The following is a 27,815-nucleotide window of genomic DNA, read 5'->3' on the forward strand; positions in this document are numbered from 1 at the left end:
GAGGGGGGGCAGTAAGGCAGCATGGGGGCCGGGGTGAGGGCTGCCACTTACTGAGGACAGCCACGGCTATGATGGTCAGCAGGCTCACCAACGCTGCGATGATGGGGATCCCCACCTTTCTGAAGGTCTCCAGGGAGGTGCGGGATTTGCGCAGGGGGGTGACATCTGTGAGGGGGAGGGGAAGAGCCTGCAGTCAGTACTCGGAGGCCACCCCCTGCTAAGGCCCACAGCTTCCCCGCCCTCTAGCCCCTGGTGCAGAGCCCAGGAAAACTTTGGGGACCGTTTTGGTTGATGCTGGGGTTATTTCTGCAGACTAGGCTTAGCTTCCTCAGCATAGGGCCGTCCCCCTCCTTTCACTTACCCAGGCTTGTCCATCTTTCACAGGTGTTCCTCTAGTCCATGGCACCTTCTCTTTGTCTTGACAGCCTGCTCTAGGATGTTTCATCCTGTCCAGTCTAACCTGCATCTGTCCCAGGAGAGGCACGTACCCTTTGCCTTTACTATCATGTATCCTCTTTCCTGACTTGTCTTTTGATTAAACTATAAGCTCCAGGAGGGCAGGGGCTGCCAGCACAGTATGTGCTTAGTGGAAGCTTAATAAATACTTGTGAATGAAGGCGACCTAATGGCCTTCATCTCTAACTCAGTTCAACACACAGCCAGTCCCTAGAAAGGTCCTGTCTTTAAGGAGATTCCAATTTGGGGGAAGAGGCAAACAGGGACATAATTGCCGTTACCACCAGACACCATCAAGGCACTTAAATGGGCCTTTCTAGGTGGAGATGGGAGAGGGAGGAGTGGGTCCAGCTTGGTGAAGCCCTGGGTGTTGGGAGCTGTGAGCTGCTGGTGTGCCTGGGATGTAAGGTGGGTGAAAGCATGTTGTGGAAGCTGGGCTGGCAAAGTCAGCTTGTGGAGAGTCTTGACTATCATGCTAAGGGGTTTGGATTTTATCCTGTAGGGCAGTGAGGGACCATGGAAAGCTTTTAAGCAGCAGAGAGCTATGATCACATTAATATTTAGAACTATGACTCTTTCATCAGGGAGGAGATGGACTAGAGCAAGAGTCTGGGGTTCCGGAGACCAGGAGGGACCTACTGATGTCTAAAACAGAGGCAATAATAGCTATATTGTCCACTTCACGTGGCTGTCCAAGGAGATGGAACATGGCAAGGCTTTAAAAGGTTAAATTCTCACAAAGTATCAGGGATAGGCTCTTTGGTGTCCCCTCTCCTTGCAGGCAATAAGCTGGGGAGGTGCCACGGGGACTTCTCCAGGGAGAACTAGGGCAGGAATTATAGCAACCCTGAGAATCCCTGGAAAGCAATAGGCCAGCTCTCCTCCCCCTCATCTGCACATGGCTTTCTCCTTTACCTCCATCAAATTGTTCTTCAGATGTCACTTTCTTACTGAGGCCTTCTTTGACCTCCCTATTTAAAATTCAATCTTCCAATGTTTCCTATCCTCCTTCCCTGTTTTATTTTTTCAAAGCATTTATCACCTCTAATGTACTGTATATTTTACATATTTTGTATATCATCTAGCCCCTCCCAACCCTGCCTGAAATGAAGTCTCCAGGAAGATGGGGATTTTTGTCTGTTTTGTTCACTGCTGAGTCCCTGGTGCCTAGAACAGTGCCTGGCCCCTAGTAGGAACTCAAGAAATATGTGTCAGATGAGTAAACGATTTGCTCTTTGCTTGTTCTCTTCAGCACATCCCTTCCACCTTTCTTACAGGTCTCATTTTATTCTGTCTGGAATGTTGGCTAGTTATGTTTCTGTCTCTCTTTCCTCAGCTGTTCAAAAGCAGAGAATGGCACCCTGCCAGAGACTGGTGCCCAATAAGTGCGGATATCATTGGATGTGTTGATAGGGAAAACGTAGGAAACTCTATGTTTCCTCAATAGGGAAAGGTTAAACCTCAGACACAGAGCTCTGGCCCTAAAGATGTGGGGTGGTATTGCCTGTTATTATCAGGACCTGGCAACAGAGTAGGTTATTAATGATATTGTTTTTTAAGTTCCAGCAGTGAGTGTTCAGCACTGTCCTCTTTCCTGCGGCCATGGACATGGAGACATTCTGTTCATTCATTCATGCATGATTTCTTCATTGACCACCTACCTCTGGGGATACAAGGTTGGCTTGTTTTCCCAGAAGTGAATGACTTATTGGGAGTCCTTTGATGAGTTCCCTTGTCCAGGGCCCAATGTCTCTGCCTCTCTGATGTTCTCATGGAGAACATCATCAGGAAGCGAAGGGTTTTCTTGGTTTACTGTCTATAAAGTTTGTTGTTTATAAAGTTAACCAACCTGCTGAGCTATGAAGAGCCTCCTTGCCTGCCACTGTTCCTTCCTCCAGCTTGTCCTGCCCAATGCTGCCAGACAGACATATTGCTCTCATCCCATAACGTCTCTGCTCCAGAACCCTCAAGGGCTCCCCATGACTTCCTTATCTGAATCACCCTCTTCTCTGGGCTTTCAAAGGCGGTGTAATTTGGCTTCCCTCTCCCAGCCAAATGGACTTCCCACTGCTAGTCCGCCAGCCCCATTTCCACATGAGCCGTTTCACTCCCTGGTCCTTGCACAACCTGTAATCATTCTTAACCTCAGAATCTTCACTTGGCACTGATTTCTCCCTCCCGAGCTCCCTTAATTGTTTTCTGGTTTGGCTGTTCCCAGGCTTACTCAGGTGGTGGAGCCCTTGTATGTCTAGTATTCTTTGGGGACACCACAGAATATTGATATATTAAATTCCAAAGTAGAAACTAGGCATTGTTTTACCTGCTGAAGATTATATCGTTTGTGATCTTTATTAACTTGTGACCCTGAAATAAATAAGCCGTCAAAGTAAGTGGGATTGGTCATCTCCTTATGAAGCTGTCATATTTAATTTGTCTCTGCTCACTTGTTTTGCTGATCCAGGTTGTCAGGCATAGGTATCAATGGTTTAAAAAAATGGAACAGGAGGAAAATAACCCCCTATATTTGGGAATACTTCATCTATTAAATTATTTTTCTCTGGTAAGTCAGGCAAACACTGCCATTTTCTATTCTACCAGTGAAAACACCTTTGTCCAGCTTGTTCCCTGGCAGCACGGTCAGACTGTAAACTCCATGAGGGCAGGGACTTTGGCTGTCGTATTTACTGCTGTAGTCCCGTGTCCAGCCCAGGGCCTACCCCGTGCAGGCACTCACAGTACTGTTGAAGGGATGAGAGAGTAAGTAACTGAATGAATGAATTAGAAAATCACTGCTGTTGGCGTTTTAGGTTTGATAGTTCTATTTCCCCAGAGACCATGCCTCCCACTTCTAGAATGAATCCTGGAGATGACGCTTGATACATGTTTGTTGAATGGTGGATGGATGTCTCCCGTAGCATTTAGCACTTGGAGGTGGTGGTGAGGACCATGCAAGAGGGGTCTAGTATCTACTTGGTAACTGAGTGAGACTGCGATAGACAAAGGAAAGCCAGACCTGAGCTTACCAAGGCTGTTCAGGGGTTGATCGCTGTTGGGATCCTGTAATTGAAGGAAAAACAGTCAGTGAGTTGAGTGAGGGAACCTCTCAGTCTGGGGCTAAGAGCCCAGGAAAGGGCTCTTATCTGCATTCCCTTCTCCCTGCTGAGTCTAAGGTGGGGGGCTCTATGATATCTAAATAATTGGTTTAAAATATAAAATTCAGTTATTCATCTAAATTACCTGGTACAGCAGGTTTACTAATTGTAGCAGCTAGTTAGCAATTGAAAAACAGCTGGCTGCTGGGCTGTTTTGTGTATTGCTGAGTTTCTTAAGATGGTTCTGCTCTCCTGTCTGTTTTTGTCAATTATTCGCCTACTTTGATAGATACTGTAGTTCTGTAAAAACTTGAACGGGCACTTCACCAAAGGGGATACTTCCATGGCCAGTCAAGTGCCAAAAGATGCTTGACGTCATCACTCATCAGGCCAATGTAAATTCAGACCACAATGAGCTATCTCTACAGAGACACCTGAATGGTTAAAATTTAAAAGCCTGACAATACTAAGTGCTGTTGAGGATGTGGGGCAACTGGAAATCTCAGACACTGCTGCTAAGAGTGTAAATTGGTACAAATATTTTGGAAAAAGGTTTGGCTGAATCTACTAAAGCTAAACATATGACTCTTCTATGATTCTTTGTTTTTTTTTTGTTGTTGTTGTTTTTAATTTGGCTGCACCAGGTGTTACTTGAGGCACGTGGGATCTTTGTTGTCACGTGCAGGATCTGTGTTGCGGCATGCGGGATCCTTTAGTTGCGGCATGTGGGATCTAGTTCTCTGACCAGGGATCGAACCCGGGCCCCCTGCATTGGGAGCTCGGAGTCTTAACCACTGGACCACCAGGGAAGTCTCAGTATTCTATGATTCTATGACCAGGAATTAGGGCCAAGAGAAATGGGTACATCTGTCCAGCAAAACACCTGTACATGCATCTTCATACTAGCTTCATCCGTAATAGCTAAAAATTGGAAAAACCCCAAAGTCAATCACTGACGGAATAAATTGTGGTGTATTCATATAATGGAATATAATTCAGCAATAGACAAGAATAAACTAGTGTGAAATGCAATGACACACGGACGAATCTCAGAGACATAATAATGAAAAAAAGAAACTAGACACAGAAGAGTATTATTTCATATATATGATTCAAAGGTAAAGTTAATCCATGGTGATAGAAGTCAGGATAGTGATTATACTGGGGGTTATTTGAAGGAGCACAAGGGAGCCTTCTGGAATGTTGGAAAACTAGATCTTGATCTAGGTGTTGGTTACATGGGGGTGTACGTGTGTAAAAATTCATTGAGTGGTATACTTTAGATTTGAGTACTTTACTGAACATATGTTATACCTAATAGAACAAACAGACAAAAACAAAAAACTACCAGGACACTAAGGTATTTCTGTGAGTGTAGTCTTAGGTCATCGTGAATACACATACACAGATGCACACGAGGCTCTGTTCTTCCACTCATTTGCACCACTACACGTGCACTCAGCATACACACAGCCACATAGGGGCACACACAGGAGCCCGCACACAAAGGCTCTCATGCAAAGTACTTGCACCCTTTCCTGCAAGGCAGAGCTTAGGGAAGGGTGCTGCCTAAGTTCCTGCTCTCCTGCCTCCCATGAACTCTCTTTCTTTCCTTTCCTCGTCTGGCATAGGACCTGGAGTCCCTGGGCTGGGCGAGGCCAGGCTCTGCAGGGGCTGAGTTGGAATTCGAGCTGTGCCTCCTATTAACTGGGAGCCTTTGGGCAAGATACTTAACCTCTCTGAGCTTCAGGTTTCCCCTCCCCTCGTAGAGTGGGGAAAATGACACCTACTTCAAAGTGCTCCTGTGAGGATGAGATGCGATATCTGGTGGAAAGTGCCTGGTTCACAGAGAGAACTCTCTTCCTGGCCCTTCCGTCCTGTGCCCCCGGGCATTTGGCACAGAGCTCTATTCTAGCACTCTCCCGTCGGGTGGTCTCTATTTCTTATTGCCTTTGTGCCTTCAGTGCTTTGCATCCGGCTTGTACCTAGTAAAGGCCCAGTAAATGATTGCTACACTGAACTGAACTCGGGGCTCTGCACTGTAGTTCCTTCCGGGCCGTCTCTCCTCCACCATCACCAGGGCCTGGATAGGGAACTACTTCCAGGATGAAGATGAGAACGATTCTGGAGAGTCTGTTGCGGTAGCTACAGAGCCAGGTGATAATCTTACCAACAGTAATCTGTACACAATTGGCGCATAGCAGTTTACAAAGCCCTTTTGTCTAACTCAGTCAAATACAAAGGTGAAAAGAATTGACGCTCGTCTGATAACCAGAGTGGGTAGCATTCAATAGTTAAGTATCAAACAGATATTTTAGAGTGTCTATGTTGTACCAGGCACTGCTCTGGGAGCTGTGGATTCAAAGACAAATGAGAAATAATTACAGCAAGGATGGGAGAAGTGCCCAAACAAGACAGGTGAGGCCCTGCCCTCAAGATACTGTATCCTGGGGTGGGGGAGTCAGGGGGAGCGTAGGAGAGGCCAGGTCGTCAACAGATAAACCCAGAGAGTGATGGGTGCTATGCAGAGAGTAACATGGGTGATGGGAGACAGCGCCTGGCTGGATGCTTAAAATGGGAGGTCTAGGGAAGGGGTCAGGTTAGGGAGGGCCTCTGGCCTGAGACTTAAATGACAGGAAGTAGCCAGGCAGGCAGAAACAAGCTTGGTGTTGGAGGAACAGAATGGAGATTGCTGTGGCTATAGCAAGGCGGGATGAATAGATGGGCGGTGGGAAGATTCAACTCTGCTTCGAAGACAAAGGCAATAGGCCTCGCCCATAGATTGGATGCTTGTGGGTTTTTAGTGAACAAGCAAGAGGGTATTTGCTGAGATGTGGAAGGCTACAGGAGGGGCAGGTTGGAGGGGTATCAAGGACGTCCAATTAGTGGCCAATCCCCTGTCAATTCATTCTTTCTTACGGACTCTGCCTGCACACACATGTCTGCACTGGTTGAAGTAGGTAGGGTAAGTCTCTTTGTTTAGTTTTCAGCAAATATTGACTGTTCGCCTTTGATGGGTCTGGAACTGTGCTAGAAGCTGAGAGACAGAGGGAACAAGAGAGGCTTTCGGTCTGTATTTTCTGGGGCCTTGGATTCCTCATCTCTGAACTGAAGTGACCCTAGTACCCCTGGCTAATATGTTTTCAATCGCTATCAGTTGAGTAGTGGTTATTAAACAGAAAAAACAATCCATACCTTTTTGAAAACAAAAGAGAATGAGGAAAAAACCCTGCAAGATAGAATGATAGAGGCTGCGAATATCTTGGTCATTACTGCACCCCTGGTGTCTCCTACAATACCTGGTACACAGTGGGTATTTAATAAATCTTTGTTGAATGAAAAAATTAAGGAAAATATTGTAGTTTCAGGGTTCAATCCCAGGCCAGCCTTGAAGACACTGACTGAGGTAATTCACACAATGGAATATTATGCTGCAGTCAAAACACATGAACTGCGGTGCCACAAAGTAATATGAACAGCGTGAGCGATTTCATATTAAAGGAAGAATTAAGTCCCGGAAGATTTCATCTAACACAGAATCTTTTTTATTACAAAAAAGCAAAGAAATGGTGAACATGGAATTCAGGATGATTCTAGCACCATCTCTGGCCTATAGAAGGCGTACAATCAAGGTTTGTTGAATTGATAAACAAAAAGGACTCGCCCACCTACCTCAGCAAGGGGATCTCCTGGTTAGATGTAGGTTATTGTTAGATTCCAGCTTTGGTTTTGGGTGGTGGGTTTATGGAGGCTTATTGCGTTGCTGAAACTGTGTAACTAGGTGGTGAGTTATAGGGAGCCCCGCCTGGACCAATAGTGAAAAATGCCATAAATCAGTGATTATGATTTATCCAGGGCCGTGCACCTGAGGGTCAAAGAGAAAATAAAAAAGCAGCCGCCTGGTTCTGCTGAGGGGTTTGAGGCTCCAACTGCCATCCTCCTGCTGCTTTGTTCTCACTCTTATGCTGCCTGACTTCTTCCATTTAGTGGCCCACTCTTCGGCTTTTCTTTTTTTTTTTTTTTGCAGTATGCGGGCCTCTCACTGCCGTGGCCTCTCCCGTAGTGGAGCACAGGCTCCGGACGCGCAGGCTCAGCGGCCATGGCTCACGGGCCCAGCCGCTCCGCGGCACGTGGGATCTTCCCGGACCGGGGCACGAAGCCGTGCCCCTGCATCGGCAGGTGGACTCTTAACCACTGCGCCACCAGGGAAGCCCTTTGGCTTTTCTTGAAGCCTCTCTGACAAAAGTCTCCAGCACAGAGATCAGAGATGAAGAGTTGCTAAAATTCTGGGAAGGGGAGCTGCTGAAAGTCAAGGGCATCGGGGATAATGCGTAGGGAGTTGGGTGCGTTTTAGGCCTACGAGTGGCAGCTGAGTATCATCAATGCCAATGACTTTCCTGAACAGGATAAAGATAGGGACTCCCAGCAGCTGCGTCGCCTTTCAGTCCAGAATCAATCCTGAGCTGCGGGAAGGAGGGAGGGAGGCTGAGAGATGTGGCTACCAGGTAAGGTTCTGCCATCTGACCCACCCCCAACACTGTGGTGGGTCCCTTCCGGATCACAGTGTGCAAGGCTGAAAGGGTCTCTGGAGTAGAGAGAAAACCAGCCAGACAGGGGAAATGTTTTGCCCTGTAGTTGATGGAGGGAAGAGGGCTGAGAGGCCAACAAAGACCAGCTGTGCCTCCTTCTGCTTTGTTGGAGGTGTCTCTGTTTATCCCCAGCTTGAACTCAGCCCCTGGCCACAACTGCCACAGCCTAGGCCACACCCCAGGGCACGCAGAGGTGTTGGCCTTCTCCTTTTGGTCGGGGCCACTGGCTGGGTCAGGCCCGTCTGCTCTGTTGATTCAGTTTGCGTCAGAGCCCTGACTCATGGGGCCAGCCCCACCGGTGCCCGACCCAGGGCTCATCCAGGAACGAGGCGCCTACTGTCTGGAGTCAAATGAAAGGGCAAGAATACCTGGGGCCCCAGAGCCCAGGATGGCCCGAGCTGGACGAGGTGGGAGGTGGGGTGGGTGGGTGGAAGTTAGTTAGTTGAAAAACACCCACCCATTTTCTGATTCACTCAGAGAATCTTCTTTCCCTGTTTCGCAGTTGGCCACTGATGGCAGAAAGACATTAATCCAAACTCCAAATGTGGAGGCAGAAAAATTAATTCTGCAGTTGGCTACTGTTCTATGTCTTTCATGAATGCTCTGAGGATTAACTACTCTCACAACAACCCTGAGAAATTATCCCCACTTTACACAAGAGAAGACTGAGACTCCTATAGATTGAGTGGTCTCCATGGCCCCAGAGCAAGTGAGTAACAGATCCAGCCCTTGGGGCCAGCCTTTTGGACTTGGTGGACAGTTGTTTTCATTTCCCCACTGTTTCAGGGACCTGTCTGGTCGGCATCAGCTGGTACTGGGTCCTTCTGATTCTCTGCTCCCCTGCAGTGAAATCTAGTTGCATATAATTAGCATGCAGTCAACATGCAGAAATTACCCCCAGCATCTTCCCAGCCCTTCCTCAGTCTGAAGGCAGACCCAACTCTGCTTGGTTCCTGAATCTGCTAGATCGTCCATGAACAAGGGTAAGAAGCCCTTCCTCCCAGACTATTGAGGAAAGGGCCTACTGCCCTGGTTGGCACCTAGTAGGGGCTTTATTGATATTAGTACTCCTTCTTCCCTCTCTTCCATTAGCTTTGCACCTTTCTCACCTGCTTCTCCTTCCTTTATTTACCAATTACCCTCAGCCCCTGCTGTTTTATTATTTATTTATTTATAAATTTATTTTATTTTATTTATTTATTTTTGGCTGCTTTGAGTCTTCATTGCTGTGAGCGGGCTTTCTCTAGTTGCAGCGAGCGGGGGCTACTCTTCGTTGTGGTGCGTGGGCTTCTCATTGCGGTGGCTTCTCTTGCTGCGGAGCACGGGCTCTAGGTGTGTGGGCTTCAGTAGTTGTGGCTCGCGGGCCCTAGAGCGCAGATCCAGTAGTTGTGGCGCACGGGCTTAGTTGCTCCGCGGCATGTGAGATCTTCCCGGACCAGGGCTCGAACCCACATCCCCTGTGTTGGCAGGTGGATTCTTAACCACTGCGCCACCAGGGAAGCCCAGCCCCTGCTGTTTTAGATCCTGAGAAACTCCTGGTTGGGTTTAGCTCAGCTCCAAATCACAGATGAATATCTCAACTGTTTTCCTTCCAGCTCAGAGACGATGACTCAAACATAAAGCAGCCCTTGTTTTTAAATGGGGGTGAGGATTAAGTGTACTGCAGAGAAGACAAAGACCCAGCCGGGGGAGTATGAGTCCTCATCTTGCCCTGCCTTCTCACGTGCTGGGTGGCGTTGGGCATGCTCCTCAACCTCTCTGTGCCTCAAGTTCCCTTTGGGTAATTGGGAACTCTCAGAGATGATGAAGCAGATAAGAGGTTACTAACCACACAATGAAATGGGTACCACCAGGCTAATAATGAGGCAATGAAGAGGCAAATGCTCACAGAGGCCAAAGGAACAGAAAACCTGCCCAGCTTCTTTGTCTGCTTTCTTTGCCAAGCACCCTGCCCCTGGGGCCTTATTTCTCTCTTCTGCTCCACAATGCTGACTCTGCATTCCTTATTCCGGAAAGAAGTTGGTAGGGGCAGAGCTGGGATGATTGGGGTGTAGAAGAAGGGAGAAAAGCAGGGACCTACAGAAAGGGGCTTTCTGGTCCTGATCTGGCCTGTGGCAGCTTCAGGCTCCCATGGGGTCTAAAGCCCTGGCTTCCCATGGTCTCTCTGGGAAAACGTAGAGCAGGGATGCTGCTGTTGCTAGGTGATGGGATATACAGGACCTCTGTGGCTCTGGCAGGTGGCAGCTAGGTTGCTAAGGCTGGTGACATAGCAGGGAGGAAAACCCCAGGGAGGGGGTGGGGAAAGATCTCTGGGTGAGCCAGGGGACCCAGAGGCTGCTTCCAGTCAGCTTGCAGAGTGGGGCTCAGCCTTCGGCTGCCTCAGGTGCTCAGGGGCTGCTCTGAGGGACCTCACACTGTCCTGACCCCTGTACCTGCATCCCACCCCCAACCTGACGGCAAGCTGCTATGTCCTCTCCATCTGCAGGCTGATGCCTTTGCCAGGTTGGAGCAAGTACCCTCTCTCTTGGGTGCCTCAGCTATGACAGGTAAGGTGATGAGAGGGGACGTGAAGTGAGGGCTGGGGGATCACGAGTCAAGAGAGGAGGGTGTGAGTTTCCTGAGACAAGCCTGGCTGTGATGCAGTAGCCCTGAGTGCGTGGAAGGCTCTCAGAGATGACAAATCATGCTGGCGTTCAAGGGCCTTCTGAATTGTTAGCCTGTCTCCAGGCAGATCCCCCCAGTCCGGGCCACGCGCAGGTGGGTATCCAAGCCCTGGCGCGGAGGAGCCTCTGGAAACATCCTCACTCAATCTGCCTTGTGCTGAGTTGTCCTATCGGCAGCACATTTTCCTTTGGACCAGCCTCAGCCTCGGCTGCTGCATTAGAAACCATTTTGCCTTGTTCTAAGCCAAAACAAGGCAAAATGGTTTTGCCTTGTGCTAAGCCACATAGGTGCTGACCTGTTGGCAATTTGAGCTGAGTACCTTGGCCCTGTCCCAGCGTATAATGGCTCTGGGGCAGGGCCTGGGGCGGAAGGGAGGTGTCAGGTGGCCTTCGTTATCCTGCTGACAGCCTGCTGTTCAGCTGCTGTCGTTTAAGAATCTGCTTTTGTATTCAGGCGCGGCTCTCAACTCCAGGTAGGGCCAGGGGAGAGGGCGAGGATGGAACAATTCCTGTTCTACAAATGGGGAAACTGAGACACAGAGGCGTTGTGCTAGCTCTCCCCAGGTCACATGGCAAGATGTTGTAAAGGGCAGGAGTGAGGTATTCGTACATGCCTGTTGGGTTGAGTCAAACTGAAGGAAGCCCTGGTTCCCCAATGCAGAGCCCTTGTCTCTAGGTGATGCTGCTGTTACCTGTCGCTCCTACAAATCCCACCTGAGGGCCATCCTTGGGTCTCTGCAGCCTCTCTGAGTTCTCTCAACAGTTCTACTTTATTCAGTTTTCTCTCTGCCCCAGGACAGTGTGTCCATCCAGCCCACCTTCCCTTCCCTGCAGGATCTGATGGGAAGGAAGGTGCCCCCAGTTTTGCACACCTGAATGCAACGACTGCGCAATGGCTGAAGGGGACAGAAAAGCCATCAGGAGTCAGGACGCCTAGACTGACTGGGACCCTTAGGGGGTTTGCCTTTGGGAAGAGTTGGTGGATCTTAGAGCTTGGCAGGGTTCTCTAAACCTTGCCATTTATCTGAACTAGGGAACGGCCATCTGTGATGCAGCCTGAGGTTTGTGAAAGAACCCCACAAAGTTTACATTGCCTTTGAAAAATCATACTCCCCTTTGCTTGTCCTGAATTGTCCTTTAAACTTTAACCGGGAGAGAAATCACGGGGAGGAAAGAAGGACTTGGTATTATAAAGTCTGACTCTTCTGTTTCTCTGTGGAGCTGTTTTTTTTTCGCTATTATTTACCTTAGGTAAATCATTTAACATCTCCTGGACCCAGTTTTCTCCTTTGGGACTTCGGTGTGATAAAACTGATAAAACCAGACAGCGATAAAGGTTCTGTCAGGTGCTTTACCTGCTAGTTACGATGCACCTTTTCAAGCCCACAGGAAACCCATCTGGTCCTCTCATGATTGTACAGACTTGCTCATGGTCTCCCTCGGTTGGTGTTTGTGGTCTGAGGGGTCTCAGATGCTCTGGTCAGAGGGGGGTGTCCCTGCTTCTGTACCCCCTGGGCGCTGAGTCAGGAGCACTGGCCTGAAGCCAGCTCTTCCCCTTACCAGCTATGTGGTCCTGGGCATGTTACTTAATTTTTTTGAGTCTCAGTTTCCTCATCTGTAAGACGGGGAGAATATGATCTATTTCACAGGGTTGTTGGTGAGGGTTAACAGGGACGATGCACGTGGTTCGGTGCTTTGACATGCAGAGGAGTTTAGCACGTGAAAGTTCATCCCCTCTCATACCCCAGAGGCTTGGGGCGCAGGATCCCCCACAGCGCTGGAGGAGGCTCTGCAGGTGGGTCTGCACAGGGCTGGACCAGAGCATTCTCTTTTGTTCCGGTTGCTGCCAGAGAACCAGCCGCTAGTGGGCTGGTTTGGCGGCTGCAGCAAAGGACTGCCCCCTCCTGGCCAAAGTCTGTAGTGATTTCGGGATCTCTGCCTGTGAACTCCGAACTCGCGATCCTGTAAATAGTGCCTCAGGGCTGCTTCCGTGACGGCTCTGCATCTGTTACTTTGTAGTTGTAGAACCCGAAGCTCCTTTGCCACTTTCCTGCCCACTCACATAACTCTGGGAACACCTGGTGAAGTTTTTCTGTGCTGGGCTGCAAATTGCTAGGGGAGGCTGTGTTTTATACTGGATGAAGCACGAGCCTCAGGCAAGTTATTTAACCCCTGGGAGCCTCAATTTTGTGTGTGTGTGAGAGAGAGAGAGAGGCAGAGACAGAGACAGAGAGACAGAATTTCAATGTCTTCCTCTTAATGAGACCAAAGTATGTACCGCATATAGCACATTGCCTGTTCCGTAGTAGGAATGCAATAAATATTAATAATAACAACAACAACAATAATCATACTTTGTCCATTCAGTAAGGCACTATTCTGGGACTGAATATACAGCAGTGAACCAGTAGGCAAAGTCCTCGTGTCCATGGAGTACATGTTGTATTATTTTAATTAATAATTAATAACAGTATCAATACAGAGCCTAGCAAGTGCTTGACATAATAGATACTAAAAGATCATTAATTCTTAATGAGAAAGAGCCTAGTAGAGGGCCTAGCATATGTGTAGTAGGAACCAAGCAAATGGTAGCTATTTTGTGGTTTCATTAGGTCAAGGGCTCTGACTTCAGGAAAGGAATTGAAGGACTAGGGTGCCGAGAGTGACCAGAGCAGTTAGGGGACCCAAAGTGATGTCATGTGACATGTGTGATCTCTCTATGAACAAAGCGTGGGGGATGCAAGCCAGAGAAGTGAAGATTCAGGGTATTCCAAGTGTGGTCCTTTGAAATGTGTAGGGCCATCTCAAGGTGAAGGCAAAAAGCATGCTGAGGATGAGTGGGGAAATTACAGAAAGATGGCTTTCTCTTGGCAAGGGGAGGATTGTTTTAAGCCACAGAAGAGCTGTGAGTAGAAGCTGGATCGTGAAGGAAATTTCCACAGTAGACAAAGGCAAGGCCAGACAAGGGCTCTATGGCATCCTGGGGGGATTTGGTAGAGCCCCCAGAGGTTGCCGTAGTGTTGGGAGGGAGAGAGGGCAGGAATGGCTGGGGGGTCACAGTCCTTTCAAACACTGCAGCTCTGGTTTTCTCTGTTTTCCACATGGGGTTCTACATTAGATTTCAGGGCCAAAGGGCTCTGAGGCTGAACCAAATTTTGGGGAACCACTTATCTGGACGATCTCCTTTCTTTAGGGCCTGTGATTCTGAAGAGCTTGCTGTTAACTACGGGTGAGACTAGTCCTAGGCCTGATTTACTCATAACATTCTCTCTTTAAATCGATTTTCTATCCTTAGTGATCTCATGGTAACTTGAGTCTTTTTTTCTCCTAAGCAGCATCAGGCATGAAACTTTTTCTTGGTCTTCTTGAAAGTCTAAGTTAATTATGTCCACTGGTTTCCTGTGTCCATGTGTTTTTTTTCCTCCTTAGTGACCTTTAGTAGATTAGCGAGAGATGCAGTCTCCTTGCAGAAATGACATTGTCTTTCTTCCACTTGATCGCCCCGGCTGATGCAGTCTTCCCTAAATGCATCCTTTATCATAAAATCTATCAGCTTCTAGATAGGAAAGTGGGGTCCCCTGGTCCTTGCTAGCTTAAGTTCTTGTTCTAGTTCAAGTTCAGGTCTTATGGGTCCACATCTTAGAGGAGATGGAGGGCGTGAAGGAAAAGCAGGGCACTTAATCCCCAAATCCCAGAGCTTAGAGTCTGATCCTGATTCCTGTTGGCTGAGTGACCCTTCTCACGTCACTTGAGCCCTTTGAGTCTCAGTCCCCTCATCTGTACGAGGAGGATCACTGTATCTCAGAGAGTTGTGGGTAAGATTCAGGGAGATTCTGGATGTGAATGTGCTTCTCAGACCACAGAATGCTGTGCTTGCTGGGTTTGGGTGGAGGTGAGACATGGCTGCTGTTGTCATTATTCTCTTTTAGCCCATCAGTGATTCCTCCTCACCAGGGCAGGTCCTCCCGACAGCCTGACAGAACCCTGCTCTCTGAGGAGCGGAGGTGTGATCATGAGTGAAGTCCCAGTGTCAGGGTGGGAATGGGATGACGGTGAAGTGGGGTGACCTCAGCTACGTTGCCCCCTTTCTGTTTCACATCCATGGGTGAACGAGTGCCCTGCTCTGCCTGGGGTGGGGGGAAGTAGTCTCCCCTGCCTCTCTTCCATCCATGGAGCATATGGGACCGAGGGCTTCGATTTTGGGTATTTTTCTCTGACTTTCCCACTGTGTCTAGCCAGCGCATAGCATATGCTCAGGAAACACACGCTGAATGAATGCATGCATATTATAAAGGAAGAAATTAAGACTGCAGGAAATGCCTAAAGCATCAGACACGTCAGCAGGCAGAGCCCGGCCAGACGGATATGCAGAACATTTTGTGACGGAAGACACTGCTGCCATCCCTGGATGGGTGCCCATCCCCGAACGGGTGCCAACTCAGTCTCTCGCCCTCTTCCTCAAGTATTTCTTTCACCTGCTACCCTGTGAGAGTTTCCGCTTGCATGCGGATCATGCCAGGAAGCTGGAAGCTGCTCCCGGAGGGAGGGGTGGGGGAGAGGTGTCCCGGTTCTGAGTCTTGTTTACGAATTTCTCTACTGCAATCCTGACAGTCAGAGCTGCGGGCTGCGAGGTGGAGTTAAGCACGTCACAGGGGGATTGCCGTGTTGGTTCTGCTCCGACTCTCTCTCTTTCCCATTGCTGGGGTTTCCAGGTGGGCTCAGGCCTCACCCCAGCCCTGTCTGGGATGCAAGCAGCTTGGTAACAGCTCCAGTAGCATCTGGTATCTTTTTCAATCAGACTTGGCTAATCTTGTTTTCAGTGTCAGAACCACTCATTATGGGGGTTCCAGTCTTTGGTCATTTATTTGTCCTTCATTCACAAATGTTTATCAAGTGCCTATTCCGTGCCAGGCCCTGTGCTAGGTTTGGGGCTAAAAAGATGGAAAAGACACAGACCCTCCTCTAGAAGCTCATAGTCTTGTGGCAACAGGTTTATAAGAGAATGTGGCAGATGAACGCATTTCAGGTTTTGGGGAATCACTGTCTGGGGGAATCATTGCTTGGGCATTTGAGGTGCTTTACAGAGGCAGATGTTTTCATCTGATCAAGAAGGAAGGCTGAGGGGAGGAGAGCTGCCTGGGAGATCTGTGAGGCCCGCCAAGAGGTTCAGGCCTGAGAGCATTTGTTTCCTGCTGTCCTGCGTTAGTTCTGGGGCTTCAGAAAGTTTGTGCAGAGTTCCTGAGCCCTGTTTTTCGTTGCTTCCATTTTTCCTCTCTGCCCTGGACTAGTCTCTCCGCACTTCCCATGTTCAGCTCCTCAGATTTTCTTAGTCCTCGTCAAGGGCACAGGCTGGGAGTGAAGGGCGTTTGCTGCAGATGACCACTGGGGTCTCAACTGCACAGAGGGGAGGTGGAAAGGGTGAGGGAGAGGCCCGGGGGCATGGACCAGACCCGACTTCTAAACCGTGTCAGTAGCCAGGTACAGAACTCCACCCCAAGTGCAGGAGTGAAGAGCCCTGGGGGACGGAAGAGGGCCTGGGGATGTACGTCCACATTCTCGGGAGCTGGTCCCTCTGCCTGACACGGCCCATCTCCTCCCATCCCAGCTCCTATGCAGCCCTCGGCCTCTGCTGACCTCCAGCAAGGCCCACACCCTGATCTGGCTCTGACAGCTCCCCACGTGTTTCATCACAGCCTGTGAGTCAGTTGTTAGTGAAACTGGAGTTGGTGTGATTGTTTGATAATCCTCTACCCCTCCCCACCCTCCACTGCCTCTAGACGCTGAGTGAGCGCAAGGGTCTGCCTTCTCTCACCAGCAAGTCTAGTGCGAGCACAGAGGAGGCATGCTGCCCATTTCTTGGGATGAATGAGTGGAGCTGGACGCCCGCTGCCCTGCCTGGGAGGGGTCAAGGGTGGGCTGGGCCAGATTCTGGGGGTGGCTCAGCCCAAGGCGTGAGCCCCTGGCAGCTGCTGGGACTCCACCCTGGCCCAGCCCCCCTGAGCTGCAGGGCACAGTGGGGACCCTCAACCTGAGCTCCGTGCAGAGCCTTGTACGACCACCCCGCGGGGCCCAGACCTCAGCTGTGCCCCCTGCGCCTGTTGCTCCAGCCACAGCACCCTCCCCCTCGTCCCCCTCGTCCCCCACGGCCGTGCTTTCTTGCTGTTCACATGCGCTTCCCTCTGCCTGGAGAGAGCCTGCTCATCCTTCAAGGTCTAGTGCAAGTACTTTCTCTTCTGGGACAACTCCCTGACCACCCCCAGAGAGAATTTACTGCCTCCTCCAGGGGTACCTTGCACCACCTCTGGCACTGGATTTGTCACACTCCTTTAGGATCCTTTGCTTAAGGAGCTGTCCTTCCTCTGGATTTCGAGCACCTCCAGGGCAGGACCTAGGCATTGTACCCTCTTGTCCTCCTTCCAGCCGTCTGGAGGCTGGCCAATAGCAGGGGCTGATTGAATGGTGGTTGGAAGGATGGAGCTACTTTGGGGCTCACATCAGGTAGGGAGGGGGCCTGGAGAACGGGAGGGGGCCTAGCCCTTCTTTGCCTGTCTTGCCCTCTTGGGTCTTTCGACTGCCCAGCTCTTCTGTCTGCGAGCCAGGAAGGTGCCACCAGGGCTGAGTGGGCTCCTGGACTCGGCCTCTCTTGGAGGTGGACCCCACCCATGCTCCCGGACCCCTGCTGACCTGCCACATTCCTGAGCCCCAGCCAAGCCCAGCAACCCACTGGGTCTGTACCAGCGGGCAAGTCAAGGAGGAGAGGGTGGGGAGGACCTGCTTCTTCCAGGGTGGCCCAAGGTTTGGGCTGACCTCAGGTGTTGAACACTCTACTCTGGTGGTTCATGGTGTGTTGGGGCCTCCTGGGCAGTAATGAGTTAAGATCAGGATGGCTAGTCCCAGCGTCCCAGGCTTCCCTCCAGAGCTCAGCTGTGGGTATCAGATATCAAGGGACACACTCCCCTTGAGGGGAGATGGGGCTCAGACCTCTGCCCAGGGCCCTCCCCAGCTCCTGTCTCACGGGTGTACCTGGTTGAATAGGTTTGAAGGAGAACTGTCATGGAGACACAGCTACCAGTGTAGGACTCTGTCTAGGGAGTGGCCCGAGGGTGTGGGAGGAAGCAGGGAGGGGAAGGAGAAGGGAGGGCTGGAAGCCACAGTTGTCTGGGCCTCATTACAGGGAAATAACAGGATTATCAGGTACGGGTGGTTTAATGGTTAGCTCAGGGGCCAGAAGCTCCTTGGGTCCCGTCCCGGATCGTGGGTAAATCTGCTGCCTTGCCTCTGGGGCCCCGGGCCTGGTCACTCCTCCCCAGCTTGCCCACTTGCCACCATGCACTCATACAGTAGCACCCGGCTCCTTCTCCGGGCAGTGGAGGGTCAGTGCTGGCCACGCCGCCCACCTGCCGTTCCCTGGAGTGGATTTTTCTTTAGTCATAAATGCTGACATCTGTACAGGGCTCCCTGGTTTACAGAGGCTATTCACATATACCACTAGCCCATTTACTCTTTCCACTAACCCTGTGTCTGTGCCTAGGGGGTCACGTGGATAATGTTTCTGTTTTACAGAGGGAGACGGTGAGTCTCAGAGGAAAGTTTGAAGACTGGCAAGCTCATAAGGGAGCTGGCCATGTGACCTTTTGACTCTATGGCTAGTGCCCCAGCCATCTGCCCCCCAAATTGCCCCCTTCCGTGTTGCTCCAAGCGCCACCAAGAAGCCGCTGACATTCGGGCGGGCTGGTACCACTTCCTCTTCCCTCCTGAGAGCCCTGGCAGGATGGAGCTTCTCTGCAAACAGGCTGGGCTTCTAGGGACGGGACATAGACGGCTGGTGCTTCAATGCTGGCTGAACTGCAGAGTAAAGCAGGCGAACCCCTTCCCCTTTCTGGCCCCAGCTCCCCCAGCCCTGGGGCTAGAGCATCGCCAGACTGTTCAGGGGAGTGTCACAGAAAGCGCTCGGGAGTCAGGAGACCGTCCCCTGAGGGGCCCAGCAGGTTGCCCCCTTCTCTCCCGGACCTAATGCTCCCCCTTCCCTTCCCTGCCTTTCCTCCCCTTTCATCTTCACTTTGCTTGTTGGCACCTGCAGCATCCTGGCCAACAATCAGAGAAGGAAGTTTCCCTGGTTTCCACCTCCTCCCCTTCCTGTCCTCAGCCGTCCTCCCTGAAAGGTGGGATCGACTCTCTTTGCCCCCAAGACAGTGGAGAAGCCCTCGCTGTTCAGAGGAGGAGAGAAAGCAGAGCCGAAAGGAGGGGCAGGTAGATCGCCACGGCGCCCCAGATTGTCCTGAAGCAGTGCTCCTCTGCTTTTCTTTAAAAAGAAAAGGAGTCAGTTTTCCCAGAGAGGTAGCAGAGGGCCACCACTGTGTCAAAGCAGACCCTTGCCTTGGAAAAGTGGCTCCAGTCTCCAGCCAACAGACCAGGAGACCTTGGGCAAGAGAGCAGGCAGGATGGCCCTCGCTTTGTGCTGGTGCAACGGCTGTTGGCGAGGAGGGCAGGTGGGGACTGACACCTATAATGGGCTGGAGTGTGGGGCGAGTCAGGTGTGACTTCTTTTTTTAACCTGGAAGGTGTTGCAAAATTCTCAGCTGCCCAAAGGGCCCTTTATGGGGAGACCCTCCCTCCACCAGTTTTTGGAGCAGAGGCCTTCACACTCACCATGTTGGCTCTGCGACCTTCCCGAATTCTCTGCAGCCTGGAGCTGAGCGACGTCGGCAAGTCAGGAGGAGGGCCTCCCGGGATTGGGCCCTGGCGGCCAGCAGGTCAGTGATCCCTGGCAGCATCGGCTGGAGGAGGCCTAAGTGCAGGGCAGGCTTTGGTCCCTAGCGTCCAGCATCTCTCCCCGCCTCGAGGAGCTGGCCGTGTGCCTCCCGCCGCTGTCTTCCAGGAGTGATTTGGAGACTGTGGGGCAGGTCAATTAAAGCAGCCCTACAGGTGAAGTTGCCAAACTGGAACGATTATGCGTCTTATAATCCGACACTCGTCTTAGGGGCTGGAACAATACCTGGAGTCATTCTTCGGCCTTTGGCCTCAGAACAGGTGACACACCTAGATGTTGTAAAAGCCTTCCTGGCTGAATGGCTTCCACCCAACCGGGAGTTGGCTGTCTGTGATGTCAGAAGGCCCTCCCTCTCTCTCTCTCTCATCTCTTCTAGCTGCAGGTGTTTTGTTTGGGGTTCTCACCGTGTGGGTGTTTTGTTTGGGGTTGTGGGGAGGTGGTGGAGGAGTGTGGGGAGTGGGCTGACAGAATTTACTGCTCGGTGGGACTAGATTGTTGCCGTGAGTGGGGCAACAGGATTGGGAAGTCCGTGAAGAACAGGTTTCCCTACCTTTCCCCGGACCTTGGAGTGAAGCTGTCCTGCGTAGGTTCATATACGGAGTACCAGCCAACATCCCTTTTGAGTGTTTTTTGCCCCTGCCTCACCGGTTATTACTGTTTTGAATATCACCCAGCAGGGTCACTGCAGATTCCCATCCTGCAGTATCCTGAGATCCGGAGCCACCCCCTTGGCCGGGGGGTGTGCAAGGAGACACCTTGGAACCACAGAACCACAGAACTGGAAGGGATTTGGACAACTGTCTTCTCCCATCCCCTTTGTGGGTCAGGAAACTAAATTCCCACAAAAGGGATGTCCAAGATCGCACAGTAAATTAGTGTCGGTTTCTGAACAAGTCTAGATTTTCTTCCATGTCTCAGCCTTGACCCTCCCCAGAGACCAGCCCAGGTTAGACTTCTGTATTGGCCCATCCATGGATAACATGCTTGTATGTTTCATCTCTTCAATTCTCACCGTAACCCCATGAGGAATATTTTGCTCCTATCTGACCGTTGAGGAAATCGTAGTGTGTGGAGATGACGTGACTGGCCCCCCAATCACACTGGGTTTTTGGCGGAGCTGGGGCTTGAGCCCGGTTCAGGGCTGAATGCAACGCATGTGTCTGAAAGCCCTGGGTGATGGTCTGGGGAGATATGGTGCATGCAGGACCCCGGTGACCTCTGGGCAGAAGGAGGAATATTGGCTCGATTGAACTGTTTACTGGCCTAATCTTGGCTCCTCCATCAGGTGTGGCCTTGGACTCATCTCTGAGCAGCAGAGATCTGAGCTGGTCTGGGGGGTCTCTTGGGCCCACTATCCTTCCCCACTCTAGGGTGATGGCCTTCAGAATTGGAAGTTTTGGGCCAAGTCAAGTGCCCGTGATCTCAGAACAGGTGACTTCAAGGGACAGGCTGCGAAGATCCAGGCAGGCATGTCCCTCTTAAGGAGGACCCAGCAGTCGGGCAGTGGGAGGCCAGGGGGCCACCCTGAACCAGGCTTTCCCTGACCTTGCTTCCTCTGTGTACCCGGCTAAACGTCAGGCCCCAGGCTTGCATCTCCTTGCTGGGTGCTCAGGTGATGAACCAGGAAAGAGGTAGCTGCGTGGGCAAGAATGCTGCTGGGCGACGCTTGCTGGAGGGATGATTACTCAGCCCTCCTGTCCCCAGCTCGGGCCCAGGCTCCCAAGTGGGTCTGGGAGCTTGAAGAGAGGCCTGGGAAGGAGACAGGTGGGCAGGACGAGGCAGGGTCCTTGTGGGGAGGAGGTTGCACGGTGTACAGGTGGAGGCCCAGAGGCCTGGAGAGAGCAGAGGGCCCGTCCTCCCGGGTGCTGGGGGGACCAGCTGGCTGGATGCTCCCAGCCTCCTGCCCCCATTCATCCAGAGGCAGCTTTAACTCCCCCTCAGCTCCTTCCTGTCCCGTCTCTGATGGCTCTCTCTCTTTTCCAACCATCTCTTTGAGTCCCCTCCTTTTTTCTCCCTCCTTTCTTTCCTTTTGCTCCTGTTTTATCTCTTTCTCTCTTTGTCCGACAGTTTTTCCTCTCCCTTCTTCCTGTTGCTCTCATTTCCAGCACGTGGGTCAAGGTCAGAGGCATTTTTGCCACACAGCTAATGTAGCCTAAGCTGCAGAGCCCCTCCCTGCACGGCACCTGCAAGGCTGGGAATGGTCCCGGTGATGTGTTCACATAGTCATACTATTTTGTAAATTTTGCAGCAGAGTTTTGCGGGTATGTTTTTCTCAAAGAGGGTCCCTCAAAATGTATCATCAGCTTGAGGCCTCACACAACCTGGCTCTCCCTCGATGAGCAGCATGGGCTCCGGTCGCCTGGGCGCTAATCCCAACCACTGATTGTGTGACTGTGGGCATCTTACTTAATCCTCCCAAGTTTCACATTCCTCATCTGTAAAGTGGTGATAATAGGACTGACCTTATAAGGCTGTTACAGGATTAAATGAGATATCCATGTCTGGTACCTAAAGGGGATTTCCTGAATGGAGCTATTATCCCTATTCATTTCACAAAATGTGTATTTATGGAGCTCTTGCTAGAGCCAGGCACTGGGGATTAGGAGATAAAAAACACAGCCCTGCGCGCGCACACCTCATAGTCTACAGGAGGGGATATGACACATCCATAAATCATTCTAAGTTAATAAGATGTTCCAGTAGAGTTAAAAAGAAAACTCTTTGGGAGTTTAGAGGGTTTTTCATCGTTCACTGCCCTCTTCCCCTCCCTCCCTCCCTCCCTCCCCTCCTTCCCCCTTCCTTCATTTCACCTCCAGGACATTTTTACCTAGATATGTAATTATAGGACAGTTTGATCTTCACATCAGCATCCGTCCATCTACATCTGCCTGCCCATCCGTTCATCCATCCATCCATCCGCCCATCCATCCATCCATCTGCCCATCCATCCATCCGCCCATCCGTCCATCCGCCCATCCATCCATCCATCCAACAAATATTTTCTGTGGTGCTAAAGGCACTGTGATGTTAGACCCTGTGGTTGGAGAAGGGCCTGCCCAGGGACTGCACTCCCCCTATTACAGCAGGACCTTCTGAGGGCAGCAAGTCCTCTAGATCGACCTACTGAGTCGGAATCTGCATTACAAGATCCCTGGGTGATTCAAATGTACCTTTAAGTTTGTGAAATGCTGGTCTAGATCTCTTTCTGTGCTGGGGAGAGGGTAGAGGCTGTGATTTCTGGAGCGAGCTGAACTCAGAGGCTGGAGCTTGGCATCCATGAGTCCTGTGGGTTCCTTCCAGCCAGCAGAGTCTATGATTCTTCCCTCTGAGCCCAAATAATTTGAGATAAGTTTCAGCGACAGACCCTTTTGTTCTAGCCTCTCCCAGGAAATTAAGTGAGAAAGGGTGCAGCCCATGGGCAGGTGCTGGCAATAGCTCTCGTCACCCAAGCCAAACAGCTCTGAAACGCGGCAGGTAGGGAATGCAGCGCCTGTGCTATGGGGACAGCAAGGGGCACCTCGGCTCTCTGTGAGGGATGCGGGCGTGGCCCTCTGTTGAGTCTCTTTCCCGAGAGGATTTTCACTGCTTGGCAGCCCGTCTCCCAAGACATGGGTTAGGCCCCGAGGCTGTGGAACTGAGTCTTAAATATCTGCACCAAAGAAGAACTGGGGAACCTGAGAATCCCCAACCCTGGCTGGTCTCTGCTGGGTGGGAGCTGACCTTTCTCTTGCCAGGATGAACTTCCACGGGTGGGGAAACTAAGGCTGGGGGCGGGGGTGGGGCACACAGTGCATCTGACAGAATGACAAGACACTTTTGCTTCCATAGACCACAAGAGGGAAAAATAACCAGCATGTAAATTGTGTTCCCATGTGCCAGGCTTTACACCTGTGCAAAGAAAGGACATCACCTCATCTGGTCCTTGCGGCCACCCTAGGACGTGGGTGCTGCTCTTGCCTCCATTTTACAAAGGAGGAGACAGAGGCTCAGAGGGGGTGGGGTCCAGGTCTGCGTGACTTGGGATGCCCAGGCCTTTTCCACCGCATCGTGCGTGGGTAGGCCCTGCGTGGGTCATGGGGAGAAACTGCAATGGCCTCTGCTGTCCTCCAGGGACCTCTGGAAAGCCACTCGGGCCCCTGTGGCACCAGAGCACAGGGTGGGCCTGCCTGGACCCCAGGGGGCAGTTTCTACATTGCCAGTATAATTTGAAATCAGTCTCAGAGAAAATGTTTTCATTCAGTCCTCTCCCCTGCAAAGTGGGCAGAGAATGAATTTCAGATTATTTCAGAGGCAGCCTCTTTCTTTTCATCTGTCTCTAGAGGCCGCTCATAGCCTCACCCTGGAGGAGCCCAGTGGTTTAAAGGAAAAGGGAGGGCAGTGGGGCTGGGAGATGCTGCTTTTCCTCTTAACTGTGCTGTAGATTTGAGACCACGAACATATAATACTTTGATGATTTTTTTAAAAAAAGAATCTGGCTAGAAATTAAATAGTATAGATGAAAACTTTATTACATTTATTTCCTCAGGATCAGAGAATCAGTTTAAAATCCAGTCTATTATACATGGAATAAACTCCATGCACAGCTTTAAATCTTAACTATAGCAGCTCTGTCACCCACCAGCTGGGTTACCTTGGGCATGTTATTTAACCTCTCTGTGTCTCACTTGCCTCATCTGTAAAATGGGTGACAATAATATCTACCTTTAAGGACTGTTGAGAGGATTAGGTGACTTAATATTTGTAAAGTGCTTACAATGGTGGCATGAAAATACTGTCAGTGAAGTGAAAACGATTATTAGTTCAGCCACAGGTTAAATAAATCATCAGCTTCAGAATGTATGTTTTGCCATGTAGTCTACATGTCACAGATTTTTTACTGCTTCATCAACAGTGCATGGTTTTTATTCAGGTTTCAACCCCATCTTTTGCCAGTTGTGTGGGTGAGGGCTGGACCCTCACTTCTTGGCCTCAGTTACCTGCGGCATTAAAACAGCTGCCCAGTCTGGTCCACGATGTGGTTGTGAAGGTGGGAGGGGAGAACGGTTGTGTGAGGGCTTCACGAGCCGTGCAGAGCACTGTCAGTGTAAGGGACCCGTGTCCTACAGATGCGGGACTTGTGAGAATGTTGAAGGCCCTGATGTAGTCCATGCATCTGCTCCAGGAAAGGCTGGACCGTCCTGCAGGTGCAGTCCCACCTGAGTTGTGCTTTGTCATGTGCTTGGCTCATTCTGTATCTCCCTACCTGGCAGGGGAGGTCCAGTGCCCACTTTTCTCCTCCCGGTACTGAGCTTTTGCGACTCTTCAGGGATGGAATTGCAAACAGATCCCTGAAGAGGTGCAGAAGCTCAGTGCTGGGTGCAAGGTGGAGCCTGCACCAGAGGAGAGGGCAAGCCGGTTAAGGGCTTAACAGGACCACACACTGATTCCCTCTGGCAGCTACTAAAGGATGCCCTTCAGAAGTCCTGAATCACAAAATGATCCAGCTTGGACTTTATACAAGAGATACCCTGGCAAATGCTTGCTGATGAGATCAGGGCAGCTCCCAATGTATTCAGGAAGCCAACGTGCATGGATTGGTGAAGAAACATCACACATGTCTGTGCACAGGGCTTTATAGCAACAAAGCATCTTTTCTCATTTGACCTTCAAAACAATCCTGTGCTGTTGACCAGAGAACTGAGGCTCAGAGAAGTTGAGCAGCTTGTCCAGGGTTACACAGCTGCTAAGATGTCCACCTGGAACTGACCCATCTTAAACCCCTTCATATGGTCCTTTCTTCTAACTTTTATTGGCAACTTGGCAGTATATCCTCCTGCTGGATTGTCAATGCCTGTACTGGGTTGAATAGTGTCTCCCTGAGACAAGACTGGGACCCTTTGCTGCAGTGCTTGCACCTCGACAAACTTCTCCTTGAGCAACAGAATACGAAGAAACTAAAAGGGACTAAAAATCACTATACACGTGCGCAGTTGGGGCCAAAGTAGAAACAATAAGATACAAAAAGGCCACAAACCAACTGCCACTTATCAGGTATGGGGACCAAAAGCAGGGTAATACCCATCATCCCTGCACACAGCACCACCGAGTGGGTGGGCGGACCTAAGGCACCCCTCTAGCCCGACCACCATGCTAATCTACCCCTACCCTCCCCAAGTTAAGAGACCGCCTGCCCTCCTTGGAGAGAGGAGAGCGAGAAAAGAGCAAGTACACACTGTTACTTGTTCTTGCTTCCTCTTGCTGCAGCACAAATCCCAGTAAAGCCTTGCCTGAATTCCTTGTCTGGCCCCTTATCAATATCTACTGATTAAAGAGGCCAAGGACCCCGGTGGTAACACCCCAAGAATTCATGTCCACCCAGATCCTCAGAATGTGACCTTATTTGGAAAGAGGGTCATTGTAGATATGATTAGTTAAGATTGGGTCATGCTGGAGTAGGATCGGCCCTTCATCCAATATGACTGGTGAGAAGAGACCCAGAAGCAAACACACACTGAGGGAAGATGATGTGTAGATACAGAGGGAAGACGGTCATGTGAAGACAGGGGCAGAGATTTGAGCGATGCTGCCATAGGCCAAGGATCACCTGGGGCCACCAGAAGGGGGAAGAGGCAAGGAAGGGTCCTCCCCTAGAGGCTTCAGAGGAAGAATGGCCCTGCCAACACCCTGATTTCAGACCTCTGGCCTCCAGAAACATGAGACAGTAGTTTCAGTTGTTTTTGCTGCAGAGTTTATGGTACTGTTACTGTGATACAGTGCCCAGGGCAGGGGTTGTGTCTTATTCTTCTCTGTGTTTCTGTTTCTTCTAGTCTTGCTGTGTCCTTTCGCATCCTGGATGGTTATACACACAGAGAAGCTAAGTCCTGGCAGCTCATGTCCTATATAGACAAGGGTTTTGAGCCTTGATCTGGGTTATGTTTATCACAGCAGATTTACCTGTTTAATCCTGTTTGGTGGCTCTGGCTTTTTTCAATGTAACTTCTACCATCTCAGCTACTCTGAGAGTGTGCCTGTCTGCATTTGCGGGTGTGATGGTGTCCGGGAGGGGAGGTGGGAGGTGAGGTGGTCATCACACCTTGGGAACAGACCTTTGTCTGGCAGGCACTCACAGAAGCCCCTGAGTCCATCTGTCTGGGGCTGAAGGTTTCAAGCCGGGTCCGAGGGCTCATGCTGGACCTTGCTCTTGGCTTTCAAGTGCCGGCTGGACCAACACTGCCCGAGGATCTGATCTTGTTCAGGCTGCCACGGAAAGGGAAATATTGAGAAGGGAGGTGATCACCCAACCCCCTCCTCAAAAAGAGGCATTTCCTCCGCCAGAGTCATTGAGCCAGATGCTTGCAGTTAGTTGAGTCATAATCTTTGCCTGTTTACTTTCTGTCACTGTCTGGACAGTCTCTTTATGCTGGGACTTCCTGCTACTTGTCCTTGTGCTGAAGTTATGTGTGTGTGGGAGAGGCAGAAGGAAGGCAGGTGAGGGGTGATGGAGATGAGGGGTGAATTAGAAAGTGCATGGGTTCAGTTTGAGTCCCCACTTGGTGACCTTCTAGATAAAAAAAATCGTAAGTATTTATTATGGGAGAGAGGCAGGGAAGCTCTCTCTCCCTGGGAGAGAACTCATTTATTTTTTTATTTTTTATTTTTTTATAAATTTATTTATTTATTTTGGCTGTGTTGGGTCTTCATTGCTGCGCGCAGGCTTTCTCTAGTTTTGGCAAGTGGGGGCTACTCTTCATTGCGCTGCGCGGGCTTCTCATTGCGGTGGCTTCTCTTGCTGCGGAGCACAGGCTCTAGGCGTGTGGGCTTCTTCAGTAGTTATGGCGTGCGGGCTCAGTAGTTGTGGCTCATGGGCTCTAGAGCGCAGGCTCTATAGTTGTGGCGCACGCGCTTAGTTGCTCCACAGCATGTGAGATCTTCTTGGGCCAGGGATCGCACCTGTGTCCCCTGCACTGGCAGGCGGATTCTTAGCTACTGTGCCACTGGGGAAGCCCCAAGCCCATTTACTTTTATATCTGCAGCACCAGCACAGTGCCAGGCACACAATGTGCTCAAATGTTGCTTAAGTAAATTTAGTTTAAAACATAACAGTTGCCACAGAGAAAGATATTTCTGGCAGCTGTGTGGAGGAGGGGAAGGGAGACCAGGTAAGAGGCCATTGCAATAGTTCAGGTAAAGATGGAGAAGGCCTACATTAAGGCCTGGTCCACAGGAATGGAGAGGATGAAGAAAAGGAAGGGATATTCTTTATTAA

The 27,815-nt window shown here is 50.7% G+C and overlaps 2 protein-coding genes across 5 annotated transcripts in view; one reads left to right on the forward strand and one right to left on the reverse strand.

The window, feature by feature from the left end:
• Window positions 1-19,694, reverse strand: part of TMPRSS4 (transmembrane serine protease 4) — a 37,427-nt gene extending 17,733 nt beyond the window's left edge. For 2 of the 4 annotated variants that reach the window (XM_033862007.2, XM_033862006.2), the window contains exons 1-3: window positions 19,450-19,693; window positions 3,480-3,513; window positions 52-165 (exon numbers count right to left, since the gene is read on the reverse strand). In XM_033862007.2, the coding sequence (XP_033717898.1) occupies window positions 52-165; window positions 3,480-3,513; window positions 19,450-19,452 (151 nt within the window). In that variant the 5' untranslated portion in view covers window positions 19,453-19,693. Of the gene's footprint in view, window positions 1-51; window positions 166-3,479; window positions 3,514-19,449 lie in introns of all 4 variants that reach the window. The other 2 variants (XM_033862011.2, XM_033862010.2) reach the window with 1 other exon arrangement.
• The window catches only part of SMIM35 (small integral membrane protein 35), a 59,765-nt gene continuing 51,400 nt past the window's right edge, over window positions 19,451-27,815 (forward strand). The window contains 1 exon segment of the mRNA XM_073807949.1: window positions 19,451-19,553. Within this exon segment, the coding sequence (XP_073664050.1) occupies window positions 19,451-19,553 (103 nt within the window).

Source organism: Tursiops truncatus, chromosome 8 (assembly GCF_011762595.2).
Source record: "Tursiops truncatus isolate mTurTru1 chromosome 8, mTurTru1.mat.Y, whole genome shotgun sequence".
NCBI classification, from domain to species: domain Eukaryota; kingdom Metazoa; phylum Chordata; class Mammalia; order Artiodactyla; family Delphinidae; genus Tursiops; species Tursiops truncatus.